Source organism: Pimephales promelas, chromosome 16 (assembly GCF_988280905.1).
Source record: "Pimephales promelas chromosome 16, fPimPro1.hap1.1, whole genome shotgun sequence".
Classification (NCBI taxonomy): Eukaryota; Metazoa; Chordata; class Actinopteri; order Cypriniformes; family Leuciscidae; genus Pimephales; species Pimephales promelas.
Window position 1 is genome coordinate 8,049,646 of NC_142784.1, and position 16,688 is coordinate 8,066,333.

The 16,688-nt window shown below is 38.3% G+C and overlaps 1 protein-coding gene across 1 annotated transcript; it reads left to right on the forward strand.

Annotated features, from left to right (window-relative positions):
- Nucleotides 1-791: 791 nt before the first annotated feature.
- Nucleotides 792-16,375, forward strand: meis3 (myeloid ecotropic viral integration site 3). The gene is made up of 13 exons (XM_039654201.2): nucleotides 792-901; nucleotides 1,199-1,283; nucleotides 3,674-3,813; nucleotides 7,029-7,203; nucleotides 7,475-7,525; nucleotides 7,609-7,659; nucleotides 9,219-9,368; nucleotides 10,577-10,685; nucleotides 10,874-11,019; nucleotides 12,000-12,076; nucleotides 12,345-12,403; nucleotides 12,528-12,614; nucleotides 14,572-16,375. Exons 2-13 carry the CDS (start codon nucleotides 1,272-1,274, stop codon nucleotides 14,751-14,753), a joined length of 1,239 nt encoding a protein of 412 aa, XP_039510135.2. The 5' UTR covers nucleotides 792-901; nucleotides 1,199-1,271; the 3' UTR covers nucleotides 14,754-16,375.
- The last annotated feature ends 313 nt before the right edge of the window (nucleotides 16,376-16,688 follow it).

A 16,688-nucleotide genomic window follows, 5' to 3' on the forward strand; every position in this document is an offset into this window, starting at 1 on the left:
ACCCCATAATATTTCAAATTAATATTTCAATACTCTGTCTCACACTGAAGACAATGACTTTTAATGGCTATTTTGACACATTCTGGTTATCAAACACGAGTGGAACATAACCTTTACAACAACTAGTTAGCTTTTAGGACAACTGGGAATTTAATAGGAACTGTCTTCCACGATAAAATCACCTTCACACCACAAGATGCATATGGCTAAAGTTAGTTCTGAGAAAATGTCTTTCATTTGTTTGCAGATTTGCTTCGATACATTTTAAAATCCGACAAATGTTTTTTTTTGGGGGGCCAGCTGTATGATGCATATGATGTGACGCGTGTGTAGCGGAGAATAATAACGCATGTGTGTAAAATTATCCAGTGCAACCCAGACAGATCTGCTTCATCATTATAGAGAGACTCATAATCAGAAAAAATGATTGTACACCGGAATAGCGATGATGAAACTCGGTAAGCACTGTGTGTGTGTGTGTGTGTGTGTGTGTGTGTGTGTGTGTGTGTGTGTGTGTGTGTGTGTGTGTGTGTGTGTGTGTGAGAGAGAGAGAGGAACAGAGCGTCCTTCAGATAAAACCAAAGGCTCTGCGTTTGTAATGCGCGAGCGTGTGTGTGTGTGATGTGCGAGCGTGTGTGTGATAAGGAGGTGGGGGTGAGAGACCCCGTTGTGCTTTGACCCCCTAAACAACTCTCCATTTCTCTCTCTCCATCTCTCTCTCTCTCTCTCTCTCTCTCTCTCTCTCTGGTTTAAAGCTCCATCGCTCATCGCGGAGAGACGCATTCGAGCTCAACGCCTCGCTTCATGGACATTGGTAGCGCGCGAAGGACGCGACATCATCTGAAACGCGCCGCTAACACTGGATACTCGGCCCGCGTCACGCTGCTACAGTCTTCTAAAGGTGGGGGATCTTTACGCCTTCTCATCATATCCTCATATTCATAATACACTACAATTTACACTACCATGGATGTAATCATCCGTTATGGATATAATAACATGATGCGTTTCTCACTCTAGCACTTGCGCTGTTATTTTGGTGGATACTTTTTTTTAAGTGAAATGAGCAATCTTGTCCACTCATATGCGATGTGCTTGCGTTTATTTAATAATGTCCACACAACCTCAAATGCGTTGTGGAGCAGAATATGAATATGGTATCAGTATGCTCATTTTTTGAACGCTTTATTTCTTCTAGAGAGTGTGTCTTATCCGCCGCGGGTGTGTGTTGTCCTCCGTCAGTGAGTGTGTGAGCTCGGCTTCCGTATCGCATGGAGAAGAGGGTAGGTCCTGTTTCTTCCCTTGCTTTTACACATCCATTTTCCTGCTATTATGATGCAAAGCTAGTGTTTGATACTGTAGTGTAGATGTTCATAACAAATAAACACGCGAGTACAAGCAGTGTATGTTGTCTAAAATACAAAAAAGTTACTTCCTATTTTGCAATTGGTGGACACTTTATAATAATTTACAGTATTAATTTAGTTGTAAACCTTATTCTATTATATAATGTTTAATATATATTGTCCATGTGTGCATTCAAAGAGTGGAAAAAAAATATTTTTTATTATTATATAGCAATTTGCATGTAGCTAGGCCTACATTTATTTGTAGACAGTTGCGTCTCCGAAGGCGCTCACACTCCTCTGCTCAGTGTATCCTCACTGAAATCAATGCACTGTATTGAACATGCAGAAGGCCAGCCTGAGACTGTGTGTAGAGGCAGATGAAGTGTGTAAGTAGGTCAACTTTCGTGCTACAGTGAGCGGCCAAATGGAAACTCTTCTTGTTGTTCTGCGTCTTCTTACGAATGGAAGTTAAGATCCTGTTAATTTGGCATCAGTCTATGCGATCTCAAACACAAGCTCTTACATCTGTCCCTGCAACCGCATTAAGAATTGGGAAATTCCACAATAATAAATGGGATATATTTTACATGCTGCTCTACATCACGTCTGGGTTTTTAAGTTTTACTAAAGTATTCACTAAAAGCATTGCCGCAGCATACACAATTACATACTGTGTTTTTTATATTTAAATATAGTTTGAAACTGAGACTGCAGTGCTTAATAGTTTGTCTATAACTTGAATTATTCACACTAATAGTCTTTATTTGATTACCAATTCAAATACAATACAATATGCGCATCAAAGTTTAATTATATTTCCGTCAATTGAATCCAGCTTTAAGGTAACACTTTACAGACCACATTAGTTAACATTTATTTAACGTGAACTAACAATGTACATTTGTTACTGTATTTGTTAATCTTCATTAATGTTATTTAATACAAATCCAGCTGTTCATTATTTGTTCATGTTAGTGCAAAATAATGTTAACAAGTACAACCTTCGATTTTAATATGATGAACTAATATTAATAAATGCTGAAGAAGTATTGTTCATTATTAGTTGATGAATTGTAGTTATTAACTAATGTTAACCAATGAACCTTATTGTAAAGTGTTACAGCTACTTATAATGTCTGTCAAAATTAACATTATTCCAGCTCTGCATAAACTCTTTATTAAATGAAATACTTTGGATCCTTTATGTGTTTAACTGCTTCTGATTTGAATTTAAAGTCTTACATAGTCCGTCTTCATAATGGGCACTTATCATTTTAGCTCAAAACTACTTTTTAAATTGAGCTTAATTCATTTTATTATGAGTGTTGGTCGCCGCCAGTGCATTATTTGTTTCACATATAAAATATGTATCTATTTTTTTTCATAAAAGCATGTTCATTGGATATATTTTAAAAGACCTCGAATGAAACTGGTGTTAACGTAGTGTGCTAAAAACAAAAGATGTGCATGGTATGTTGAGCATAAGAATATGTGCATGGTTTATATGCTACAGAAAAGGGCTACACTTTGTTTTAGTTCAAATGTATTTTGCAGAGTTATTAGTAGGGCTGTCAAACAATTAATCGTGATTAATCGCATCCAAAATAAAAGTTTGTGTTTACATAATATATGTGGGTGCACTGTGTATGAATATTTTATATATATATATAAATACACACACATGTTTGTATATATTTAAGAAATATTTTCAAGTATATATAATTTATATTATATATAATTTTATATATAAATAATATTTTTTTCTTAAATATAGATGCATGTGTGTGTATTTATATATATAAAATAATTATACACAGTGCACCCACATATATTATGTAAACACAAACTTTTATTTTGGATGCGATTAATCGTTTGACAGCCCTAGTTATTAGTGATAATAATACATCTTCCGTCTGTCATTAGAAATGGTTCAAATGAATTTCATGTTTTCTGATTATTGATTATTCATTTTCGTATTGTATATCTGACGACAGCAGTAATCAGAAAGGTCACTTCAAAATCAGCTAATTAGCATAAAAATGAAGGCTGGATGACTTTATGTAATTGTATGCAAGGCTGTTAATTATAAATCAGTTTTCTGTGGAGTTTATGTCCCTGGGTGAATGTTGCTTGGCACTGAAAAAAACGCCTCTCCGCATCCACTGTTTATTAAGGAGGAGATACAATTATCAGCGACTTCAAACTGTACAATCAGTGCTGTGTAAACTCCACACACACACATACACATAGTTCACACTAACATAAGGCTGAATTAGGCCATATCTTATCTTTGAGTCTCGTCTCGCCCCGTGTCTCGTGTCTAGTATGAGGAGTTGGTGCAGTACCCAGGCTCTGACGGCATGCCTGTGGGAGGGTACCGGGACGTCATGAGGTCACTTCCTCCGCATCACTACGGCCACACGGTGCCTGACTCCCTGAAACACCACCGGGATCTGATCTACGGGTGAGAGTCGCCATCTGTTTCCTCACGCCAAACATGTAGGAGCGCTGCACACTTAGCCTTCAAATCCTGGGCAGTTTTCATGAATTTGTAATTATGGCCATGTGCAAGTTCAAGTGATTTTGCTCACTTGAAGTTTGTATTTTTCACCTTTTCACACGAGGCCTATTTTAGGGTAACACAAACCATATGGGTAGATACATTCTTTTTTTTATTTTCTGATGAAGAGACAAAGTATTTTAGTTCAAGGGCAACTAAATGAAGGAGTAAAGGTGTATATATAGGGGAGAGCGGGGCACAACGTAACGCTTTCTGACTTTATCAGTTTGTGTAAGTCTAGGGTTTAGAGTATTTCTTTTCCCACATTAATTTCCCACGTCTAGTACAATTATGTGGTTTTGTTTTATTAATACAGTGTATACTTTTTTTCTTGATTTACCCCGAAAGAATGGAAGGGAAATGTGACAACATGCCCCATAGGCGGGGTACATTGTAACATGTGAGGGGCACATTGTAACCTCACCATATGACAGCTTAAAATGCTATCTGATCTAATAAAAAAATATACAAGTCAAACCCTTCTTTATAAAATACAATTATTAACTTTTTCATATAAAATAATTTCATTTTATAATAATTAAAAATAAACTAATTTTTCAGTTTGACAACAAACACATCGGAAACATAAAAATAATAATGAATAATTTCTGAACATTGACTCTCAGTCTTTATTTACATGTTTCTCATGTTTTCTCAATAGAATTCATAAAAGTGTAGAATATTATAGCATATTTCTAAAATGCCAAAATATACAACAAACTGGGGTTTAAACCCTGCTAGTGTCTTCTACTAGTTAGCGAAGCATTAAAGAACTATATCAACTAAATTAAAATAATATCAGATTTGTCTCATTTTAAAGAAACATAAACAAATAGAGACGAAAAATTAACTTAAGTAAGAAATGTACTTTAGCTGGTTAAATAAATGTTCAGTAATATCTTACAAAGATTTCTGAATTTTGGTGCCATTTTTTCTCTATATAGTGTTGAAATGGCAACTAGTAAATACACAGAAGTTTCGTAATGCTGGCATGTGTGGAAGTATTTCAAACAAGTGTGTTAAACTATCCCTGCGTTAAAGGAGTAGTTCACTTTAAAAAAAAAAAAAATAATAATAATACTCACCCCCATGTCATCCAAGATGTCCACGTCTTTCTTTCTTCAGTCGAAAAGAAATTAAGGTTTTTGATGAAAACATTCCAGGATTTTCTCCATATAATGGACTTCAATGGGAACCAAACGGTTCAAGGTCCAAATGAGAGTTTCAGTGCAGCTTCAAAGGGCTTTAAACGATTCCAGACGATGAATAAGGGTCTTATCTAGTGAAACGAAGTTTAAGTTTTATAAGCACAAATGCTTGCCTTGCTCTGTTCTGTGATGCACGTTTGTGACTCGAACTCGTTCATCAAATTGAACAAATCTTTTTTCGAGTCATGACTTAAAGGGTCCTTGATAAGACCCTTATTCATCGTCTGGTGTCGTTTAAAGCCCTTTGAAGCTGCACTGAAACTCTCATTTGGACCTTGAACCGTTTGGTTCCCAATGAAGTCCATTATATGGAGAAAATCCTGGAATGTTTTCATCAAAAACCTTAATTTCTTAAAAAATTTCGAAATTTCGAAAAAAGCATCTTTTTGAGCAAAAAACTGAGAAAATCTTGTTAAAAAAACCCCAAAACAAAACAAACATTCAGATCGGATTCTGAAAGATGATCAAAACATAGATGGAGTAGATCGAGTCCATCAACACTAAAGCTTCACAGTCCTGGGTTGATATTTCATTCAGTAACATTATTCAGTTTTGATTTATAGTTGTTGTTTTTTTCATTTTGATCATTACATTACTTTACATAAGCATCTGCTTATATAAGATATTGTTAGCTTCTGCTAATTTCAGAAGTACTCTTTCACAGTGTTGCAGTACTCGAGACTCGGACTCGTCTCGGACTCGGTCTCGAGGCCATATTTTAATGGTCTTGGTCTTGTCATGGACTCGTGTCCATTTGGACTCGGAATTGACTCGTACTCGAACATTTTTTTTTTAGAACTCGGAATTATTCCCGAGTCCACTCGAGTTCAATTGAAAATATTTTTCATGATTATTAATGTATGTTAATAAAATATTTCTTTAAATTGATTGACACGCCCAGTGATTGGTGATTTTCTAGTGCGCAACTGCGCATGACAAATTGTAATAAAATTACTTTTAACACCACCTACTATGTGGCCTTTTTACCCTAAACTGATCCTATTTTTTAAACTCTAAGTAAACTCAGTAAAAAAAAAAAAAAGGATTTCTCTAAGTAAATAAAAGTAAATTAGGTAACCAACCCTCACTGGTCTCGGTCTCGACTCGGACTCAACCGTCTCTGGTCTCGGACTCGACTCTCTATGGACTCGGTCTTGACTCGGACTCGACTCTCTCTGGTCTCGGTGTTGACTCGGACTCGAGTGAGGTGGTCTCGACTACAACACTGCTCTTTCAGAAGATGTGTTATAGCGCCCCTTACCCTATAACAGTGAAAGCACCAAAGCAGGAAAGGAAATGTCCAACAATGGCAGGGAAAGAGTTAAACAATGTCATTTGTTTGACTGTTCAAGTGCTTCCGCTGAGAATGAATGAAATTCATCAGCACTCAAACCCACAAAATGTAGTATTTTCAGGAAGGCTGTTTTTTTAACACACAATGTTTGCGAACTACAATGTTTATTCACAATTAAAACTTAACAGTGCCTTGGAAGATCAGTATGGTGAAGTGTCATTTTCGCACCACTAGTGGCACTAATTGGAATTGCAAAAATAAGAACTGTTTTCAGACAGGTTTTCCAAACACTCCCATTGGTAAGGCACACATTGGTCCGACCCCCAAACTCACGCCATTGGTTTAGTTGAGCCAGTGTTGCTGTGTTGGACTACTCAAACAAACAAACAATGTTTTGAATTCACCTTTTTTGCCAGATTTTGGAGAAGTCAACCTACAAATAGTTTACTTATAGTTGTCTATCCACATTAATCTGAGATAGGAGAAATGACATAATATCAAAACGATTGTGACATTGTGGTGGTATTAATTTGTGTTCGTCACATAAATCAAAGCTGTTTTGCAGTTTTCACCCTGCAGTGTTGTCTTACATGGAGCATATGTGTGTTGATTCGCAGTCATCCTCTGTTTCCACTCCTGGCTCTGGTATTTGAAAAGTGTGAACTTGCCACTTGCTCACCACGAGACTCCGCCTCCATGTCAAACTCCGCCCACCACCACGGCATGACCAATCACAGCGACGTCTGCTCCTCTGACTCGTTCAACGATGACATCGCAGCCTTTGCCAAACAAGTGAGGAACTCGTGTTGGGTTTGCATGTTTTAGGAAAACATGATTTTTTTTAAAATACTGTACAAACTGTATATTCTATCCCTTACCCCTAAACCAACCCCTCGTAGACAAGTAATAAGCATAATTTAGTATGAAAAAATGTCTTGAACTCACACACAGGTATCTGCAACTCCTTGACTAGTTTAAAATGTCAAATGTGACAGGCTTGTGTCTTGTAATGTACTAGAAAAATGCCTGGTGCCTAACGATTTTTTTCTGTTCACTATTTTAGATTCGATCAGAGAAACCCATCTTTTCATCAAATCCAGAACTGGATAATCTGGTAAAATAATATACATAAGCTTTAAAAATAAATGGCTTCATGTAATTTTGCTAAGGGTGTAACCATATGATATCTTTGCACAGATGATCCAGGCCATTCAAGTTCTACGGTTTCATCTATTAGAGCTAGAGAAGGTATGTTTTGTCTCCTATATTGCACAATGAGTGTTTTTTTTAAAGATTAATAAAGCAATTTGGTGACACAATGATATAGTGATGGTATCAATTGAGAATAATATGGCACTTTTTGGTAATATATTATCAGTACTGATGATAACAGTAATATTTAGATGGTGATATAAATCACTTCAAAGAACATTATTATGGTACATGTTGTAAAAACTTGTTTTATGGGAACACATGACCAAAAACTTTCCCTTGATACCATGTTTGAAAATCCTATCATACCATGGTACATTTGGTTACCCAGTGAGCAAAAGCCGTCAGTTACCCGTCTGGGTTAACTATAGACCCGATATAGTCTGGCCATGAGTAACCCACTTCTAGGCTATGAGTAACACACTTCTAGGCTATGAGTAACACACATCTAGGCAATGAGTAACCCACTTCTAGGCTATGAGTAACACACTTCGAGGCTATGAGTAACACACTTCTAGGCTATGAGTAACACACTTCTAGGCTATGAGTAACACACTTCTAAGCTATGAGTAACACACATCTAGGCAATGAGTAACCCACTTCTAGGCTATGAGTAACACACTTCTAGGCTGTGAGTAACACACTTCTAGGCTGTGAGTAACACAATTCTAGGCTGTGAGTAACACACTTCTAGGCTGTGAGTAACACACTTCTAGGCTGTGAGTAACACACTTCTAGGCTGTGAGTAACACACTTCTAGGCTGTGAGTAACACACTTCTAGGCTGTGAGTAACACACTTCTAGGCTATGAGTAACACACTTCTATGCTATGAGTAACACAATTCTAGGCTATGGGTAACACACTTCTAGGCTATGGGTAACACACTTCTATGCTATGAGTAACACAATTCTAGGCTATGGGTAACACACTTCTAGGCTATGGGTAACACACATCTAGGCTGTGAGTAACACACTTCTAGACTATGAGTAACACACTTCTAGGCTGTGAGTAACACACTTGTAGGCAATGAGTAACACACTTCTAACCAAAATAACCTTGAATTTGGTTACATGTCGTTTTTGCCAAAATAACCATCGAGATGTACGATATTCCATCATGTAAGCAAAGTCAACAGTGATTACAAGGAGTATGGTTTTTAATTTCTTTGACATGTTCTGTGTGTATGAGTAGTCTATTCTTGGGTGGACGTCTATTACGTTTTCACTGACAGCCCTCATTTTGCCTTGTTTTAGCCTAGACTATGTCTGAATTTACTTTTTGAAAATTGCTTTCTGGGTACTTTTGTAATTTTTCCAGTTTCCAGATATTACATTTAGTGTGTGATATTTCTTAAATGAAAACCCTGTTAAAATCTACTCACCTCATGTAATTTCAAACCCTTTTTATTAATTTTTTCTATTTTATTCATCTTTTTTAATAATTTTTTTATTTCCTTATTTCATGATATCCCTCATGCACGCTTCCCCATATTAAAACTTTGCGTGTTTTGAAACCAAGCCTTCTCTCTCTCTCTGTGCAGCATTAACATTCTTTCAGAATGAATGGATGTCAATGAGTCTATTTTCTCTTCTAGGTTCATGACCTCTGTGATAACTTCTGTCATCGCTACATCACCTGTCTAAAGGGCAAGATGCCCACAGATTTGGTGCTGGAGGACCGGGATGGGGGATCCAAATCTGACATGGAAGATTTCACTGGTTCTTGCACCAACCTGTCAGAACAAGTAAGTCTAGGGTGTTAGTGGTTTCAAAGTCCCTTTTTCTTTGTCTATTCACCCGACGGCCATATTTATGGTTTTGGGCATCCAAGACCAAGTCCTGTCTACACAAATGGGAATCCTGAAATCTCAAAAGCTGCTTGCTGAACTCACTGTAGACCTTATTCACACATTTTAATGGGATTGAAAACGAGGCTGTGAGGGACAGACATGCATCTCTTCAGTGGGTTGTACTGTTATTTACGGTTACTTTTTGGTTTTTGGTACTTTTTTACGGTTACATCTTTCCAGGAAATGTCAGAAGTCAAAAAAACCCTAGACAATAGAAGCTGTGGAAAATTATAAGTGATCTGGATGCTTCATACAGGTTTTCTGAAAACCCATTGAAAGCACGGCAAGTGTTTCACACACAGCCTCGCTTTCATGTATGTCATGGCCCTGCTCTGAATAAGGTGTATTAAATGGCATATTTTAAATCAGCAGCTAAATCTGACGTGAACTATTTCATAAATGTGGATTCTTATGAAAACGACGTGAAGAATCTGTGCTCTGCATTTACACAGACACAGCAGTGACTATAGATGCAGTAACATAGTGTCGGCCCAGATCCGGCCAACATCTGGTACATGTGGATTCAATGCGTGCCAGATGTGGGCCGGATCTGGGCCGACACTATGGTGCTGTCTGAGTATAAGCGCAGTAATTAAGCATATTTATGGTCAAATAGCATTAAAAATAGCCCATACGCACACTCTAAAAAATGCTGGGTTGTTTTAACCCATAAAATATGGACAAACCCAAAAGTTGGGTTAAAAATATCATTTAAACATTTTACCCAAATGGCTGAGTTTGTCCATATTTGACCCAAAGATGGGTTAAAACAACCCAGCATAACCCAAATTTGGGTTAAATATGGACTAACCCAAATGTTGGGTTAAAAATGCCATTTAAACATTTAACTCATTGGCTGAGTTTGTCCATATTTGACCCAAAGATGGGTTAAAACAACCCAGCATTTTGTGCGGTCCTGCGCACACTGACTGTTTCTATAGCAAACGGAGCTTCTAACGATCTGATGACTCAGCGATTGGCTCTTTTATCTAGAAGGCGGGGTTTGATCCGCCAGATATTTGCATTTCCCCCATTCATATGAGTGCAGCATCTTTCTGTGTCTAAAATCTGTGTGCGTGTGTGTGTGTGTTCATGTGATCTAGAATCAGTCTTGGTTGCGAGACCCAGATGAGTGTGTGTCGACCCCCTCGGGCACCCCGAGCGCCTCCTGTGGCCTCACCTCACACAGCGCAGAGAACTGCAGTGATGCCGGTAGCCATTTTACACACAATCAAGTACTGGTTACACTGCATACTGTTCTCTTCAAATATTTTGTGAATTGTATAAACTAGATGCAGTAATGAATGTTAGTATGCTACGTCGTTGCATGTTTAATTCAATGACTAGCGTCCTGTTATTATCGGTCCGATCTGATGGGATATTTCATCATGGGGTTTCAGGTGATGGATTGGATGGGAGTGTGGCATCGCCCAGCACGGGAGAAGAAGACGAAACGGACAGAGACAGACGAAACAACAAGAAAAGAGGAATCTTTCCCAAAGTTGCAACAAACATTATGAGAGCATGGCTCTTTCAGCACCTGTCGGTAAGATTGAAAACCAATTGATTTACAGTTAAAACTAGGGCTGTCAGTTAAACGCGTTAATAACGGCCCATTTTAACAGCTTACATTTTTTATCGCGCGATTAACGGCCTCGCAAACTTTTTCACATGCTTTTGCAACAGGACGTGGCATATGCGTGACGCTGCGCTATGAAACCCATTCATTTCAATGGCATGTGCCACCCTAGGACGTTTTGTTGCTTCGTCGACCAAAGCGCAAGCGGATCTAGCTAGCCTGGAAACAAAACAACAGGCACGCCGCACACACTTGTTTGGGTCTTCAAGCCAGCCAAATAGTTGGTTAACGTTACGTTTTGAGTGGATGACGAGCGTGAGAGATTATTGAGAGATTATTTGCTATAGGTGAGAATGTTAGTGTGAAATTTAACACCGTATATGCCAGTGTTGTTTTCAATAAAAAAAACATTTGCACGAAGCAAGACGATCCACTCTTTCATGTTGATAAGAGCATTGAAATGAGCTAAAAATAATGGGACAAAAAGAAATCAATAGACATTTAGAATATATAAAAATGTGTTAATCGCAAGTTAACTATGACATTAATGTGATTAATCGCAATTAAATATTTTAATCGTTTGAGAGCTCTAGTTAAAAGTCCCAAAGTGTCACCAGTAACCAATGTTGAGGAGCATGTTTATATGTAAATGCATTTTAAAGGAAACAAGTTACATTATTTCATTACTTGTAACTATTTGTGTTACATTGTTACAAATATATTTTGTCAGTATTTAATAATGTGTACTATTTTACCATGTATGCATTACTATCTAAATAATAATGCAAATTCAAAAGTGAACGCATTGACTTGTTACTTTCAGGAAGTAATCTGAGTATGTAAATATAAACTGGGTAACAGTGCAGATGCCAATTTCTGTACGCTCACAAAAGTCACACCATTAACCTAGGTATAATTACATTACACACCTTTTTGTCCTCTCTCAGCACCCGTACCCGTCTGAAGAACAGAAGAAACAGCTCTCCCTGGACACGGGTCTCACCATACTGCAGGTCAACAACTGGTTAGTAATCGCTCTCTCTCTCTCTAATAATCAACCACTCTCATTACCTGGCCTCATCTGGGCATATTTACAATCATGAGCAATGTGTGATTTATATGTATATTTATTTATATTATATTGTATTTACTTTTTGTTCTGCATTTTTTGGTGTAAAATGGATTCACATTTTCTATTTGTATTTACATTAAATGTGGTTCTTAAATTTGGTCAGCTATTTTTGCATTCATAAAAACAAACCGATTTGTTTGCTCCTGCTGTCTGCGCTCAGGTTTATAAATGCCAGGCGCAGAATAGTCCAGCCAATGATTGACCAATCAAATCGCTCAGGTAACATAAACAGCTGCATTTGTGCATGTCCATCTAGGACTTTTTTACATTCTGATTGTATATTAAACCAACATTTGTTGCTCTCTGCACTAAATAACATATATTTGTGTGTGTGTGTGTTTAGGCCAGGGTGCCCCGTACAGTCCAGAGGGGGCGGCTCTTGGAGGTTATGGGTTGGATGCTCAGACTCATTTAGGTCTTAGGACAGCAGGTGAGAGCATTGCCTTCAAAGTTTCTTTTTTTGTACTTGAGGGGCAAAAAGTAATGATGGATGATGTCTAAAGCCACATATACTGTATTCAAAATGAACTCTTAGGGCCCTATTTTAAAGCTGTAGTATACGATGTTGAAAATCGGTCGAGAAAGCCTGAAATGGGAGGGAAGTTTTAAAAAACTCATCCCGCCTCTCCACACACACACACCCCTCCCCTCTGCTACCTGATTCCTCCCGGGAAACGAATTGAACAACGTCACTCAGTCAAGTTGTGATCATCATACTTTCACAACATTGCTTAGTCGCTTCAATCTAATGACATTGCTAATGACACATCACATGTAAAATTGCCTTTAGACACTTGAACTTAGTTGCTTCATCAACAATTCAATGACATGTTTGAGATCACGCCAACGCAAGATTAGCAACACATGAAATGTTCTACACTACCCACCACCATAAGAATGATATTAGTAGTATTGCGAAGGTTTTGAGTAATTGTTATAGCAGCATACAGCGCATCTTGTTTAAATTCCGATCGGCTCGAACAGAAACGCGCTAGGCATACTGAAATATAATCAAGCACTTCAAGAAATATATTTACTTTGACCCGTGATAGGCGATGCTAAACAGCTAACATTCCAATGCCGACCGGCAGCATGAGCAAGTTGTCAGACTGATAAAAAGCTATTTATGTAACACGTCACGCGACTCACGCCATATAAGAGTATAAATAAATGTTTAACGTTACCTGCTCAACAAAAAGTCAGCAGTGTCAGCATCGGTATTCAGTCCCAGATCTCGCTGAAGCTTCCTCCATCGGTCAATGGTGGACCCTATATTTATTCTCCTCAAATTTCGCCATTCTTCACATTTTCTTGTAGGGGCAAGCAGGGGACACTTGCTGTTGTCTTTTTCGTTTTTATCCATTGCTAATATGCTACTTAGCTATCTACCATATGCGGTCAGCTGCTAACGCGCGCGATTCTCATGACGCAGAAGGGGGGCGCGGTCGGGTGCGGTGGGGTGGAGACGCGAGCGCCAGGCGGAGTTTCAAGTGTAGCTGGTGATTGGATGAGAGCAGTTGACCAATGTAGCTTTGCGGCCGCAAAGCTTTCATTGGTCAACTTTTATGCGGCTGTACAGCCAATAGAGTGAATGGATTTTTTTCGTTCTTTTTTCTATTCATATTGTTAGGATTGTACTATATAACCATAACCAGCATCTAAATGAGGATATTAATAATGAACAATCTTTGAAATCGTATACCCTAGCTTTAAGGATCTAAGCTCATGGTCTAAAGTGCACGACGCAAGTGCACTCAGGGCGAGTCCGAATCTACTTTTACCGGTTTAACGATGAGAAAAATGTCTCAATAGAGACGCCAGAATAACAATATTCATGACTCTGAAGCTGAAAACACAGAATTATTTTAGACGAATATGATTGCGCTCTTTCACTGACTAGATTTTACATAACGTCGCCCACTTTTTACTGTGAACAGACATTTGGCATTATCAGGACCCACGAATATTCCCCCATTGCATAATTATACATTGTATTCAACATTAGATATAGTAGTTGTAAGACTGGAAAACTGGAACTCAGTCTCAGCAGAGTCCTCTGAAGACAAAGGACCTTGCTTTCAAATTAACATGTGAACAACACACACACTCTTGCAGAAATCATTCACACAAGAATTTAAATGGTTTTAATGTGAATGTGATCATCTTTAAGGATTGTTAAGTATCAATTTGAAGATCTCAGGGTGACTGGTAATAATGTCTCATTCCCAAAGAAGTAAATGTATTCAACATTATATATAGTAGTTTGATGTAGTGCTGACGCTAAAACACTGAGGTGAACTATACACATGCATTTTTGTATTGCGTTACACTTGGGTGATCTACCTGTCCTCTCAGGATTGACTCTTTCTCTCTTCCTCTACTGTCAGGGCTTCAGGGAATGCCCACGGATTACCCCGGGGCCCTCCTGCCCCAGCCGGGATACCCCCACGCCGGCCCGTCCCTGCACCCCTACCCCGGCCCCCACACTGCCATGCTGCTCCACCCTCCCCCCCACAGCCACCCCGCCGAACCCCTCATAGGACAAGGCCTGGACATTCACGCCCACTAACCGAAACTCTCAGTCCACACAGAATGACTCTGAGAATGTCTTAAATGCACTGACCTGGCATCATATTAATGTATCTCAACGCTCATCTCAAATGCCTGACAGACTTGTTACATTCCTCATGACAATGCTCTGAATGCACTGCACCCAATACATCTAACCACTAGTTTCAATGCACATCGCAGCGTTTGATTGAGTATACCCATGTCTTCCTATGGCCTTAGGGGGGATCTCCCTTCATCGAACATAAAGGCCTTCATCGCCTTTCTTGCCTTGCCTCCGAAAACCCTCTCGAGGAGCACAAGTGGAAACACACAGGATATACCTCCTCAGCCAGGGCCCGAGAAAAGCAGAGGTCCTGAGATAGTCTTCTGTCCTGTTGCACCGAATCCTTATAACTGCTGAACATGATTAATAAAATCTAAGGGTGAAGCTCATGAAACCAGGTCTCGTTTCACGCCAAAATCGAAAAGAAAAGATAGAAAACCTATTTAGAGACAATTACGATTTTTTTTTTGGGGGGGGGGGGGGGATTATATAATTCTTATTTTTGGATTCTTTAATTTTATTTCTTTTGATTTGGGGGTGAAACTTGCGGCATGGCGAAGGAAGGAAATATAAGATGGGAGGAAAGTTATTTGTCAATGCATTCACGTTCTCTCCCAAAGAACACAAATGTTTTGAGAGTGAATGCAAAACATATTTTCTCATATTTTTTCCATCACAGATTTTGAAATGTTCTTGATAGGTTTCATGAGCTTTACCTGTTAAAAGTCAGCCAAGAGTCTTTGTCTTCCTGACCGAGGGCCGTCACATGCGTTTCTCTCAGTTCTTCTCTTTAGAAGTCAGTCTCACTTTTATACATTATTTAATTAAAAATGTTTGTTAATTGTTTTCGTTTGTATTTATCTGTGTCAGAAATACGGCTAAAGTTACAATAATCCGAGCGCCACGTATTTTGGATTATCTGGATTGGATAAAGAAGTGAATATGTTCTTCAGTTATTTGAAGGTTGTGTGAATGTTTACCCGCCGAGGTCCGACAGGCACGTTTTTGGTTTGCTCTAAAGGACCTGACTCGCATCATCATCATCATCAATATTTCATTCACTTTTTTCACACAATACACATGTATTTCTGACTATACTTTTTTGGAGATTTTGTTGGAATGCAAAGAAACCTGAGCTCTTTTTTGTCCCTCTCCTGTCTGCATTAAAACATATGATGTGACTGTTGATGATATGGCATAAGCATCATTATATCAACAAAACATTCAATTTGAAAAGTTCAAAGTCAGTTTAACTCAGATAATTAATTAGATACTTTTCTAAAGCCAGACATATTTGAAGAGCACAAATCCACACAGAAAAGAGACAAAAAAGTATTTATGAATGAATTATACAATGGTTTATTTGTCTGACATTAAATACAAAAAAAGACTGAAAAACGAGGACATTTGAATTTGAGAGAAGCACCATTTAAACTAATTCATTAAAATCACTGCTGCTTTTTATTTCTTTTAGCCATTTTGGGGGCAATTTGTATCTCTTTTTTTTTTTAAACAGTATCAAGGAAATGACATGAATTGCAGACGAAATATAAAATAAATAAAAGTTTCTACCCGTGGGTTGGCTTTTACTTTCCTTGTCATCACTGGCAAAATGTTTGACACGCACCACGGCTGGTTTCCCCGTCGACCCCCACACAAGCCCTGTGTGAGAGACTCAGCCCACAGCAGGGGTCAGAGGTCATTCAGGGGTCAACAGGAAGAGGCCTGTCTCTCTGACCCCGGAAGGTCACCCGAGTCCCTCCGAATTCATTTATTTTCCTGATTATTTTTGACCATCCATTCATTAGCTTTTCATTTGAATTATTTTTTTTTAAATCTTTGTCCCTCAAGTAGACAAAGTAGAAATATCCCTTGATAAGAAACATTGTC

What these genes read in the sequence shown, in the direction of transcription:
- meis3 (XM_039654201.2), top strand. An exon ending in ATCCAGAACTGGATAATCTG is followed by an intron (nt 7,526 to 7,608) that starts GTAAAATAATAT and finishes ATCTTTGCACAG; the next exon opens with ATGATCCAGGCCATTCAAGT. An exon ending in GCACCAACCTGTCAGAACAA is followed by an intron (nt 9,369 to 10,576) that starts GTAAGTCTAGGG and finishes CATGTGATCTAG; the next exon opens with AATCAGTCTTGGTTGCGAGA.